Source organism: Macrosteles quadrilineatus, unplaced genomic scaffold (genome assembly GCF_028750875.1).
Source record: "Macrosteles quadrilineatus isolate MER2022 unplaced genomic scaffold, UCM_ALF_1.0 Scaffold_19__1_contigs__length_3004403, whole genome shotgun sequence".
Lineage (NCBI taxonomy): Eukaryota > Metazoa > Arthropoda > Insecta > Hemiptera > Cicadellidae > Macrosteles > Macrosteles quadrilineatus.
Genome location: NW_026542612.1, coordinates 611668 through 626221, shown reverse-complemented (window position 1 = coordinate 626221; position 14554 = coordinate 611668). Strand labels below are relative to the sequence as shown.

The window sequence follows — 14554 nt, the reverse complement described above, 5'->3', positions numbered from 1 at the left end:
AATAGGCAAGCATGTTTCTTTAAAACCTGTTTTCTCAGCTCGTGTGCATCGCAGGGGAAATCTACGCATATGGTTAGAAAGATATTTTCCTGTAGATGTGCAGAATCCCTTTAAAAATTAAAATAGGCTCAAATATATGCACAAAAAATGAATTTGAAATAAAAAATGATTAACATGGACTTTATGGGTTGTAATTCTGGTGACAAAATAACAACGACATATTAATATAAAATCAAACCAAATATAAGAAATTACGATCACATGTTTTATTTACAGCGTGGGGTGAAAATTAGGGAAGCCTGTACCTTTGACTTACAACTAGACATTCCATACCCATGTTTAAGTTGTCGCCAGTTTTTAAATTAAATTTGTCGTAGTTGATGTGAGCCACCAACAGATTGCTCTAAGAAGATTGTTCTAAAGAATAATTTCTGTCGAATACACGATGCTTTTTACCAAGTTGAACTTTTGGAATTACTTTTGTTAGCAACAAATAATAAGGTGGAAAGTAGAATCTTAGACACTCATTCTGTGACTGGCTCACACAACTACATGTTTTTAATTAAAAAAATGGCCACAGCTGGTCTACATAGATGGGATGTCTACTTCAGTATCCATCCAATAGTCAATGCGTGTACATTTAATATTTTTGGTTGAGTTTTCGACCACTGGACGACCACTGGTATCTATTATTGCAGAGGAAGTAAAATGTCAACTGAGAATTAAATATTAAGCTTGCTGACGTTTAAAAATAAAGACAAGACACAACAGAGCAATTGCCGCACTGCCACTAGCCAGAGCCAGTCATCTACTGACAAAAGCCGTGACGCAACAGTGCAAAGAAAACAAACTCTGTACTTACCTTGTACCCTACCCATACAAAATACTGTAGAAATGTCATCGGTGTAAAAAGACACAGCATAAAAAAATAAATCAGCACCTTCTCGATACAACTACAGGGTCACTCAAGGATGAACAATTGGGTCCTGAGTTTTCATATCCTGTACGTTCTGGACCTATTATGACCAGGTATGACAGATTATGACAGTTTATTAGTTAAGAGTTCCTTTTTGGGTACCTACAGTAGAGAGTCAAAAATCCGAACCAATAGGGACCGTAGGTAGTTCAGATTACCGATTTGTTCGGATTTTCAAACATAGCCAAGTAATGCCTAATAGACACATAATTATGCCTACAGTAGTAACAATACAATTCTAGGATACAGTGAATTAAATAAAAACAATGATTTTTTACTTAGGTATTTTCGTTACATTAAACTGTAATCGTTTCTTGAAAAATATGTAGAGCTTATACTTTTGAAACGAACAAAACACAGACTGGCTTGGCGCGTTCACTCATTTCCCTGCCAGGCGTCGACTCTTTGGCCCGCGAAATTGTAAAACATCTGTTGCCTCTGTGCTAATTCAATATATTAAAACCCTAAGGAGCGGTTCGATTTTTGAAGTTTCAGATTTTTGATGTTCGGATTTTTTACTCTCTACTGTAATTAATTGTGATATTGTTTGACTTGAGTTTATGGATTTTAAATTCTTTTCATTTATTAGTCATCAAAATCAGTTGTTTTTAGATTTTAATCTCTTACAGTAGGTCTATCTATACTACTGTATGACATGATATGCAATTGTTACAGTCCTTACTAACTATACCATTAACAATGTGTGTGTTGATTACTATTTTTGAGTTTTATAGTAAATCAGTTTACACAACATATTTTCTTCGATGAGTTCTCCACTTGTCATGTTGCTTAGCCTATTACTATTTTTATTTTCTTCATTCCTGAAATTGAGGCAATTCCCAAGCTGTAAATGAGATATGAAAATGAAATAATATACATAAATGCAATCTTTTTTCATATTATATTTTCTATTAATATTATAAACACAGATATAACAAGTTAAAACAAAACAAAATCTGTTAATGATTTTTGGCCCGACCCGATTATCGCCCGAACCAAAAAAGTCTGACCTGCAGACCCTATCTTGAATTGCTTACAACATTACTTTAAGCTAGGCCATTGAGTTATACCATTGAGTATACACGTATAAGAGTTATCACCTAATGCTATTAGTTGTTACCGATTTTGGCGACGTAGTTTGGGCCGCTGACGCTTGGGTCGCGGTAATCATATGGTAATGCAGTACGCCGCTGAGCTCAGTCTGCATTGAGACACGCTGTGCTAAGGTAGCCTGCTCCGCGCTCGCACGTCAGTCCCCCCCCCCCACTACTCATCGTCACTTCCCCCAGCAACCTTAACATTGTAATGACACAATTAATTGTAGGCTATACAGGAATCCGAGTGCATTTTAGTATTTTTTCTGTATATGATTCACTCATCAACATGAAGTTATATGATTTTAAACTCACATCAAATTACAAAGGTTTTTAAAAAATTGTTTGCCTTTATTTTATTGTACAATACTGAGCGACTTTATAGCAAAACATTTGTAATCTTTTTAACCATTGTTTATTTTACTGATATCATAACTAAGTTTGTTTTATTTTTGTTGTGGGTTTGCATATTCTCTCCATAATATAATTAACTTAAAACTAAAACTAAGAGCACGTACAATAATGCAGATCGACTGATAATTTACCAAAATTCTATAACAGAAATGACAACGTACATTTCTTTGTTACTGTAAGTTTTAACTGAAAATATTCACCATAATTTTAATATGGGAAGTGTTGTAAATTATTTAAGTGTGTATTTTCATGACTAGACTTATTAATTGTCTGGGACAATCAGTTAACAGCCCATTCTTACACCCCTGATTCCCAAACCACTGTATGCTTCATAATTCTTCTCGGTAACATAACACACACCACTTTCACTTTATTCTACGAGGGCCAGAACGTGTCACAAATATGCAATATTAACTAGGGATGGACGAGATTAGATTTTAGTTTGAGACGAGACAAGACAGGAATTTTTATTTCTCATAAAATTTCGAGACGAGGTCGATATGGGATTTCCCTTCTCATACTAACGGCGAATGCACGTTCTACATTTTAACCTGATTTTTCAACATTTTTAAATACCTACTAATTAATGACAGACTGGTTAAATATAAAAATAATAATAATAGACCGAATTTTTTAAAATCTTTTATTAAAAAACATTAATAAAAAACATCAGTATAAAAAAACAAACATTAATTAGGCCTAACTTATTAAAAATAATCTTTGGCATAGGGAACATGGAGATATCAGTAGTAGGCTATATAGTTCAACTTTAAAAAATATCAAATTTATAAGTCTAAAGCAAAAATGCTCCGATTTTGACAACATTTTGTATAAACATGTAAACCTACATTTATTCAAACGAGTTAGCGAACCAGTATGATCGGACTATCGGAAACCCCTGTTATGGGGGACTATGAAATAAGTAAATAAATAAATATAATTATATTTGTTTTATGGGGTAAAAATAGGTTTTTCCCATTTTTGAGCCAAAAAACATAAAATTTAGCAATTTCTTTCCAAACTATTTTGTAGAGCTTAAAAAAAACAAATAATTTAGTATATTGAGGCGTTATTATGCGCCTAATGGTTACGGATTTTACAATGGTTTTCAACCAATTATATAGAGTTAACCAAAACCATAGAAAAACGCGACTATCGTAGTCGCTGCCACTACAGAAATCACCTCCTGCAACTATTGTAGTCGTGCTGCCAGTTTATTTATTTATTTATTTATTCCAACGGTTTCTCCATTAATACAATTTTGTCAAACTATGAACTATACATAAGTTGCAAATAATAAGTTAATATCAGTGGTTACAAAAATCGTGCAATAATAATCTGGCAATAATACATGAGTGGGACCTAAAAACTACAATAAATAACAACAAGAAGACTATGCCTAGTAATAATGGTAACAAGTAACAAGCAGTAATGACGGTAACTTTACAACAGGCAATTCAATACCCAACAGGCAATACAACAGGGGAGTGTAGTTTTTGGGAAAAGAAGGACAGAGGTTCCCATATTCCAGTTGCAGGTGTAGTGAAAAGAACCTCATTTAAATAGGAGAAATACCTTAAATAAAAGTCTAGAGGTTTCCACTAAATATTATTATTTAATTTATCATACTTTTAAAAGTAATTAACAATTAATTGTTTAGAGCTTGTTTAATGGTTTTAAGGGTCTTTTGACTAAATTTAGTGGTATACAACTAATTAAAATCCATGTTTTAGCCCCTGAGCTGTATAATAACTAAAAATAGGCTTTACCTTCGTCACTGCAGCTCAAAATCCTGTGGTGTAACTATGTTACGGCCGTTTCGACATTATAATGCCATCGTCAGACTACAAAAACACAAACTCGGCTGAAGTAGCGTCGTTGAAGTTTAAACACGTAACACATACGAACAATAAAATACATTTAAAATATTTACAAAAACCGAACAGGCCTGTCGTACTAGCGGGTGACATGTTCCCGTTCCGAGCAAAAACCGACTGCTAAAAACTAGTACTCAGAAAACCATGCAGTCGGTTTTTGCTCGGAACGGGAACATGTCACCCGCTAGTACGACAGGCCTGTTCGGTTTTTGTAAATATTTTAAATGTATTTTATTGTTCGTATGTGTTACGTGTTTAAACTTCAACGACGCTACTTCAGCCGAGTTTGTGTTTTTGTAGTCTGACGATGGCATTATAATGTCGAAACGGCCGTAACATAGTTACACCACAGGATTTTGAGCTGCAGTGACGAAGGTAAAGCCTATTTTTAGATACAACTTATGTCTGAACCTGTGTCTATCAGAAACCTATTGCCTGAATTGTTATCAATTACTTGTAACCTGGCGTCTAGGCACATGACAACTAGTCGACACCGCATCTAGTTGCCTAGTTCGTTTTTTGTAGACGAGTAAGAGCAAGGAGTCACGCATTTGGTGGCACGTGATCCATAACGGTTATGATACCAGCAGTAGATGTCATTGTGGGGTGAGTTACTATGCTGTTTACTGGACTGGCTTTGACTTTGTGATCTGAACTTACTATTTTTATATGTCATCAAGTCATCTGAAAGACAGTTAACTTTCTCCTCCAGCATTGAAAGTTTCTCCAAAATTGCCTCAAAACCTCCTCCTTGATTAAGATTGTTGTGACTATGTGGGGTCTGGGAAAAGTTTTTTTCACATTCGTTGGCTTACCTCGGTTTGACAAAATAGCGTCACAGCTTATTGCAGGTGAACTCAAAGGTTGAACCTCCTGAATCTTGTCCGCTGTAACGGCCAATGATTCGGTACTGACCCCAGCGCCTAACTGGGTTTGCAGGATGCCTTGAATATGCGCAGGAAGTCACTGCATCCAGATGATCCTCAGCAAGTCATCTTGAACGCTGCTGCCAGCTAACGATTTCAGTCTTCTGAGAAAGTGGGATGGTGTATCTGTCCCGAGTTCTTCTTCTACGAGTAACTGCTTAATCCTCTTATGTTCTGAGACTGATAATCTTCTTATCAGTTCTTCTTTCAGGCTCGTGTAAGGGTTTTCCAGATTTGGGTTTGAGAGTAAATCCTCTATTTCGGAAGCAGTCATCTCATCTAAGTGTGTCACAACGTATGTGAAACAAAGGCTCTCATCAAAAATGTGCCATAAAGAGAAAATCACCTCAATCTGTATGAACCAAGTGCTGGGTTCTCACGCCAAAAATGGGGAAATTTTAATTGTGGAGATTGCATTAAAGTTGTGTTGTCAGACGGTCTTGGATTTACTGAATTGTTTCTTTCTTGAGTTTTCTGATTCATTGGATTAACCAAAAAATCTTCTTCTGAATCATGATTTTGTCTTGAATAATCAGAGTCAACTCCAATGACATCATTAAGTTGTTTTCTTAGATCTTGGTTTTGCTCTCCCATCAGTTTTAGTCTTGCCAATACTTCTTCATTGATTTATATTGACTTATGTTTTCTTGATGTGTTCAAATCGGGGTCACCAATTTTAGTGAAAAGAACCTCATTTAAATAGGAGAAATACCTTAAATAAAAGACTAGAGGTTTCCACTAAATATTATTATTTAATTTTTCATACTTTTAAAAGTAATTAACAATTAATTGTTTAGAGCAAATAAAAATGAACCACTTTGTTGGAAAAGCCTAAAGAATCTCTCCTTGTTTATTTTTCTCTTCCTAGCAACCAAAATTCAATAAAACATCTGACAGCTGATAGATCTGTCAGCTCACTACACAGGATTAAAACTTGAGAATGCGGCTTTTTAGAATTTTCCTAGGGGTTTGGGCCCGTGACCAACAACCGTATCCTTGTTCATCGAGAAGTGGTCTAGAATTTCCTAACTGAGTCGGTCAGTAATTTCATAAAATCTCAAATTACTAATATCGCAGATAGATATGTTGTTTTTTCTCATAACATTTTAAATGAGTACGATTTTTGTCGTTTAGAACAGGTTTCTATTGTGTCCAAATCAACATTATTAAAGAGTTCAAGGGTGTAACAAAATGCCCTTTAGAGCATGTTTCTATCGTGTATAGTTTGTGACATAAGAGCGCTGTTTCATAACGCACCCTGTGTGTTCATACTGACCCCTCCCACAAGTTGTGCACCAGCTGAGATGGCGAAAACATCGGTTTTGGTCATCTCAAAGATGTCTTCAACATCAATCATGAGTCATGTAATGAGTTACATTTTCATTGGATACTCAACCCCCTATAGATGCTGGGCTAATTGGGCGTGGGAACCTAGATCAATATTCAATACGTAACAATTGGAAATTTGCTAAGCATGTAGACTAGCCGCAACAGGGGTGTTTCATATATCATTGACACGTTCCAGAATATATCAAAAATATATATTATGCCACAAGAAATAGTTTTCAATCCCTATGATCGACTACTGTCTCTTGTGTTACAGCATGGAGGACTGGGTAACCTGAACTATCCGTTGCTGTCAGACTTCAACAAGTGTATTGCCCGAGACTACAATGTTCTGTTGGAGGAGGATGGCGTTCCATTGAGAGGACTGTTTATTATTGACCCACAGGTAAACTTCCTAACTGTACCAAATATGTGGCTAAATAATATGTCTGCAACAAAGCAGATTGTTTAGATATATAGTTTTAGATTTAAATAAATATATTTATTTTTTAATATAAATTAGCTGCTATCGTGCTTTGCAGCGGGAATAGGACGTGAAGGAGAAGAGTTAGTTTTCTTCTCCATATTGTATAAAATGGTTAGGCCTACACATCCACCAACGGTTTTAGAAACCAAATTCATCCATACCACTTCATTATTTGATAAAATGTTATGGCTTTTAATTCAGGTAAGTAATTCAATTCAATTCAATATTTCTTTATTCATTAAAGCACAAAGTACATGAATAGTGTCATTCTCTTACATGTTTTTATATTACAATGTTCTTACATTCTATAGATACAAAGTTCTTAAAATCTAACATAATTTTATACAAATTAAAAATTAACGCTCCTAAAATTTTAAAGTTCATCAAGGGAATACAATACCTTGTTGATGAGAAATGTTTTAAGACCCCTCTTAAATCCCACCATGCTTTTTGCTGATTTAATTTCATTTGGAATTTTGTTGTCAAACTATCAAACAATGGAAACCACCATTTGGTTTTAATTAATTTTTAATTGTATACACTAATATGAGAACATTTTACCAATTTTCAAACAAAATATTTCATACACTTGATTCAACTGTCTCCCTTCCTTATCTTTTTCCTTTAATTTTCATATTTTTTTATTTTTTTACCTAATGATGGACTTTTACTGATTTCCGAAACTAGAGTAGTAAACTACTAAAAAAGGATCACTTGACTAACCCAAATAACATAAACTATTTAGCTTAAATTTAGTGATTCAGAGGCTAATACACCATATAATGATTTTCTTCTGATAACCATATGAGGCCTTAGAAACTCTATATCTAAAGCTTTTAAACGTGCAGTGGTAGTCCATTTTAAGTTTCTGTTTGTGATTAGCTATAGGTATTTTTTGGTGAAAATGATGTTTCACATTTAATAATGTGAATCTTTTAGTCACAAGCTTTTGTTATACATGTGTATTTTTATCTATTGTTGGTTTTTAAGACTGAAAATTAATTTTGCTTTGCCATTATCAATATTTCAATAATGTTTAATCAAGATTTTTAAAACAAATTTGTTATCACGGAGAAAAAATCCTGTCCCGTCCTGTCTTGAACTAAAAATTAAATCCCGTCAATCTCAATAACTAACAGAGCTCTACTCATCACACAGGTCTCCACATAGATGGTTTCTAAGTAACTTGCATGATTCAATTGCAGGGGGTAGTGCGACAGATAACAGTGAATGACTTGCCCGTTGGTCGCAGTGTAGACGAAGTCCTTAGGCTGGTGAAAGCTTTCCAGTTCACAGACAAACATGGTGAAGGTAAGCCTCATTGCAGCTTGTGTGTTTGTGTAGTTTGATTTGTTTGAATGATCACTACCTAATTAATTTATGTAGGCCTATAGTAGTTAGTTAGAGATTCTGTTGGTTGTTGGTTCTTCAAATATATTTGTGCTGATGTCATGATAGGCCTACTCTAATTTCAACTTAATTTACATCTTAGTAACTACTCAAAAAACCTACTACTACTATTAAAATACCACTCTTCTCTAAATAATGATTTATGTGACATGTTTTCCCCACTATCAATATTGAATGTTCAAATATTGGTTATGAAAATGTGTTGTATATTCAACAATATGTATGGTTTTTTTACTGTATCAGCCACGTTAGATATAATTTTGTACAAATTATTGTAATATTTTTTGCGACCATATTGTTTGTTAAGCCTTTAAACAGGTTACTACTACAAGAATTGCTAGATCTATTATATCTAAATATAAACCAAATCATCAAACAGGACAATACAGAGAAAGCATCTAGTCACATAATTTTAAGATGGTAGCCACAAAATGTTATTTAATGTACAGTTGGCACTCTAAAATGAATCTAGTAGGTAGTATAATTTAAATGTTTGATACAGTTTTTTTTTTATGTTTTGCATGATTAGTAACGGAGGCGATTTTGCTTTTTTACAGTTTGCCCTGCCAATTGGAAACCAGAATCTCCTACCATAAAGCCTTCTCCTGATGGCTCAAAAGAATATTTTGAAAAAGTTAACAAGTAATTAATTTATTATGTTATGAATGATGAAGTATTTATTATTTTGTACTTAAACCTAGATTTTCTTTGTAGGCCCACTTTGAACCACAAAATAAAGTTAAGTTGTAGCCAACTCAGTTTTTAATTTACAATCCACCCCTTCGTATTTTCATCTAGAGATATTTAATGTGAAAAGATTTAAGATGTCAATTACTCAATACTATTGTTAAAAAAAGAGTTTAAGAGCCCCCTCACACTATCGAACAGCTCGCCGTACCTGACCTGATGATGGACCCAACAACCAACCTGACATATCGGGTGTTTCCCACACACTGCCCACCATGTTACCAAACAAGTCGAGTATATAATATCAGTTTTCTGAGGGATTTCAAAACGATTGTACAATCTCTTGGTCTGTTATAGTTGACATTAAGCTGTAATACCAAAGAGAAGGCCCGTACCTCCTTTTGACTGCTTTCTGTTTTCTTAGAGCTTTGAACTTTTTCAACTTCTGCTTTATATCACCTCAACTATTTCAGTGACAACCAATAAGGTAGAAAATAGGATTTTTAGACACTAGTGCAATCTTTAACTGGCTCACCCAACTATATTATTTTAAAATAAAGAATTGGAGATAGCTGGTCATGTCTACTTCATTGTCCAAAAGTCAATGGTATGGTACTTTCGCCACACTACCAATGACAAATATACAGTGCAAGTAAAACACAACCCATACATACAATCGCAGGGCCATCTAGAAAGTAACAGATGTCACCACTTGGGGCTGTGTTATCCCGCCATCCTAGCATCGACATATTTCTACACACACTAATCATCCAGCTACAGAAGTGTGTGTGTCTTTTTATCTGCAGTGCAGTGTTGAAATTTGCACTATCATTGCAGTTGTTTTCTGTGATCAGTTTTTATTGGCGAAAAGTGAAAAGTGAATTGAAATCTATCACCAGATTTGTGAAGCTTACGGCAAAGAAGTGAAGTGGCTGAGTGAGACAGTGGTGCATTAACTTTAAAATATCAGAAACGATCATAAAAAAATATCAGTTTACGATCATAACAGCAGTGTTACACCTAGTCTAGTGGCTATTGACTGGTAGGTGAAGTCAATAACCAATATCTGTGAGAATTGCCGATTCACAATTGTAATTTATGAAGGGAAAAGTCAACTTGGTTTTAAGAAATTAAAGAAAAGGAATTAAGGGAGGATACACAACTAACTCTCAAGAAAGAGTACCAGGAAGTTAAAAGAACACAATAAAGTAACACATTTTAACTAATATTTCGCCCCTTTCAGAGACTTCTTTAGAGGTAGAATGGTAGTTACAGTTCCAGCACTGTTTCAAATCTATTTCCTCTATTTGTTTTCTACCAATTCACAATTGAGAAATTCATAGAACATTTTCTCCGAGATTGTTTCATAAAATTGTCAAAAAAAAAAAAACAACTTGGCCACCACTATTTTTGTTGGTCTTCACTCATTACTCCCATTCCCTAAAAATCCTAAACCTGGCGATATATTTTAATTTCCTTGTGAATTTTTGCAAACCAAAATCTGATCTCAGAGATCACCTCACAAGTGGCGGGAAAGTGCAATGGCAGCACTCAATTCAACACTCCATTGCAGACGGAGTACGAGAAATGTGATAGTAACGTTACTGTAGCTGGAAGCATTCTGAGTTTAGGTTCTCGACGGCCCTCATACACTAATTTAACATAATGTTAACTTTTTCTAAAAGATAACATTCTTAAATATTTCCAACACATTTATTGTGAAGTGCAAACCTCCTATCAAAACACGTCTAAAATTTATTTTGCAGCTTATGGGGTATTAACATAATGGAGTATGTCTTTTTAAACAAGTGCCTTAAGAAGAGTCTAGTGTAAAAAAAGCAAAAAAAGGTGTTTTGTGTGATCCTTATTAAAGCCAGTAATGCCGTCAATTTCTACTCAAGCCGGATACAGTTTATTTTAACCACTCATTAGTAAGTTCAGTATGGATTGCACATGTACGGTATACATTCTACGTTGTTAGGGTTTAACTCTACACTCGTCAGTGCGAAGCCTTAACCAACTGAGCTACCTTGCCACCGTTGGCCAAACGGGTCGATTGCCACATAAGCACACAATAACACTAGTGCTCGTAGATTAGATTCCATAAACTACTTGAGCCCTGGTCGGCTAGCAGTAAGGATATCTTGCCGCAAAATGCGGTGACGGGCTAAGCACGTCAGTCATCATCAGTGGGTTAAATTAACTAAGCATTATAATCCAGTATTAAATGTATTATATGTTCTTTTACACAAGTTTTTCAATGAAAATTGTGTCTAATAATAGCTTACACGTCCAAAATATTATTGCTTTGTGCCAATTAATTGTTACTTATAATAGTCATAGTCATTGTTGACAATATGTAAGATTGGAAATCAATATATGTAGCTTTATGTTTGTATAACTCCGCCAGAGCATGGCTTTTAAAGATTGGAATTGAATGTTCAATGTCCATATAATTCATGTTTTTGATGTTTGATTGTATCATAGTTAGTCATTGATTTAAATTTCAAAAGGAGTTGTCTCATGCAAATGATCACTGGCCAAAGATACACCTATTATACATCTCCCTCAGTATCATAGTCAAATTATACAGCACACCTGTTTTATATTGATGTTTATTTGGCGTAATTTTGTTTCACTGCCAACTAGTATTCTTCTTACCCTGTTGCTTAGGAACACTACTGTACTACTACGGTAAGGTACAGAGGAAACTCATTTAAGGGACGACCGTGCTCTATCAGCTCAAGTATGTTGGGGCGGAAATATACTTGTATCTAACTAGCAAGGAAGAGCCGGAGCGGTGAGAACTGTGCGGAAATTCCTATCACCCAGGGCACAGGGTCTTCTTCCACCGTGAGCGTTGGAGTACATGCAGGCGAGGGGAATGGTGTTTATTTATGGTCCATACTTGGTGGTGTGATTATTTAAAAATAACTAACCAACCAGAACCAAGCAAATATCGAAATATTGTTACAGTACTTGTAAAATAATACTGCCAATGATTTTGATATAAGAGTAATGCAGTTTATGTAACTGAGATAGATACAAGATAAACTATTGGGTTGTTGTTGTTAGTAATGATTTATGTTTCAATTGTAAGTTCTCACATTAACTGTCGTCAATGGTAGATGTTGTCTGTTCCAAGAATATGACAATTTGTTTGTTTTGATTTAACCTTAAAATTTGACAAGCACGATCACATGGTTACACTATGGACAAAGAAGTTTGTCAAAAATAGTCCACCATACTTTAACCGCTAGAGCTACTAGTTAAAAAGATTCCTACTGTACTATGTTTATCTTCATAATTAATTATGCTTCTATTCGTCTGGTAAGAGGATAAGGATGCTCTATATAAAAGGCTACCTTTATCAAAATATTTTTTTAAGTCTATTAGCTGACTCTTAAAATTTTAAGTTTGTTTAGTTCAAAATAATTTGTTTTCACCACACTAAGATGTTTGTAGACGCTTTACAAACATTAACTGGAGGCTGAAAGCTACGTATTACTGTCAAGGGCGGAAAGGCCAGCTGTCGTCGTTATTTTGGGGCCGAGCAGGTTTTTATGGCGCTAGGGGCGAAAATCAGCTGTTAGCTTATTTGCTTAAAACCTTAATGTATATTAAATACACAAGTAGTATACATAAAATGCATTTTAATAGACTTGTTTTATTGTCACCGCTGCCTAGTGACTATTTACACATTATTATTGTCGCTGATTCTTCATAATATTTCTTTACATAACCTTAAAGTTGTAGTTGTGTTGACTGTTATTGTATATATTTTCTCAATTTATAGTACAATAGAACCTCGCTAATCTGTCACCTACGGGACCGGGAGGATGGTCGAAACAGCAAAAAGGTCTGATTATCAGAGGAACGTGTTTATTGACATAAAAACGTAGTAAAACTGTATTTTGAACAGACCATGATAACCAATCCAACATGATTGGTTAATCCAACATGACATAAAACAGTTATTTCCAACTCATAAACAACGCCTAATACTAACTGTATAAAAGGACTTTTATGTGATAATTTGCATATTACATCATAAAAATGCAATTTGTAGGCTATTGCGCAATCATTATAATTATGTTATATGTCATTAGCCTTGGTACAGTAATAAAAACTGTAACTTTAAAATCACAGCTTTTTCAAACTTTTACTCAAACAAACAAATTGCCAAACATTGTACAGAAAAATAAAGAACAGAACTATTGTTCTAAGCAAAGTCTAAAAGTCAAGATTTAAGTAAAGTCTAGTAAGCTACTGCTAGTCGTAGGCTACTGCTACGCTGTTTCAGGACAGAAGAATGTTGATAAAAACATTAGATGACGCATAAAAAAAGTATAATAGCTATTTACATTACAAGTGTAGTAAGAGTGTTTTTACATCACGCAGGTGAATGTTGTGCAACGAGCGGAAGCGAGTTGCATAATTCACCTAAGTGATGTAAAAACGCTCTTGCGTAACGTGTAACGTACAAGATTTAACCTAACCCGACAATATACAGGGAGCTACGTACAATATTTTTCATTATCCATTTCACTCATATTCTAACAGTAACGTTCTTTTACAAACAAAAGCTAGGTTAGGAACATTCTGTAACAATAAAATTCAAGCGCACAGCTGATTTCTAGCGTTGAACCATTGTCTAGTCGTCTAGTCAATGGTTGAAGGTCGTTGGCTCCATAGAGGTATATTTTATTTATTTATTTATTTATTTGTATACGTTATAACACCATTTTTACAGGGTTGACATGCTGATCAGATACAATATTGGAAGATCATAATTAAATTTTCTTCCCTTCTGCCTTTTCTCATGCTCTTTTACTTTTTTTTGTTATTTTGCAGGATTTATTGAAAGGCAGATAGGGACTAACATCACATGCTAATGGAAAAAAAAACTGGTTAAATAGCAAGCATAACAATGGATAGAATTGGTAACAATAACAATCGATAATACTACAAGAAAACATGCGACTAGATAACAGAAAGATAATACATACATCAAATCAATACTAACATTACATGCTAATAGAAAAAGAAAAACTAGTTGAATAGCAAGCATAACAATAGATAGAAATTTGGAAACAATAACAGTCGATAAAATACTACAAGAAAACATGCAACGAGATAACAAGAGAGATAATACTACATCAATAGTACAAGCAATATCAATAAACTAGTGACAGACGGCAATAATGACTAGGGAGCATTGATAAGGAAGCATTGACAAAGAATTAAATTATTACACAAGACCTGTACAATTAAATCACAGCAGAACGAGATTACTGTTCCTCAAGAACCGAAGACGCAATCCTCTTGACAACCCGTGGACAGCAGTCAAAGAAGTC

The 14554-nt window shown here is 34.5% G+C and overlaps 1 protein-coding gene across 2 annotated transcripts in view; it reads left to right on the top strand.

Annotated features, from left to right (window-relative positions):
* The window catches only part of LOC129005282 (peroxiredoxin-1-like), a 70132-nt gene that overhangs the window by 23173 nt on the left and 32405 nt on the right, over positions 1–14554 (top strand). Inside the window, exons 5-7 of one of the 2 annotated variants that reach the window (XM_054434127.1) lie at positions 6891–7019; positions 8306–8411; positions 9068–9264. In XM_054434127.1, coding sequence (XP_054290102.1) covers positions 6891–7019; positions 8306–8411; positions 9068–9156 — 324 coding nt within the window. In that variant the 3' untranslated portion in view covers positions 9157–9264. Of the gene's footprint in view, positions 1–6890; positions 7020–8305; positions 8412–9067; positions 9265–14554 lie in introns of those variants that run through there. The other variant, XM_054434126.1, reaches the window with a different exon arrangement.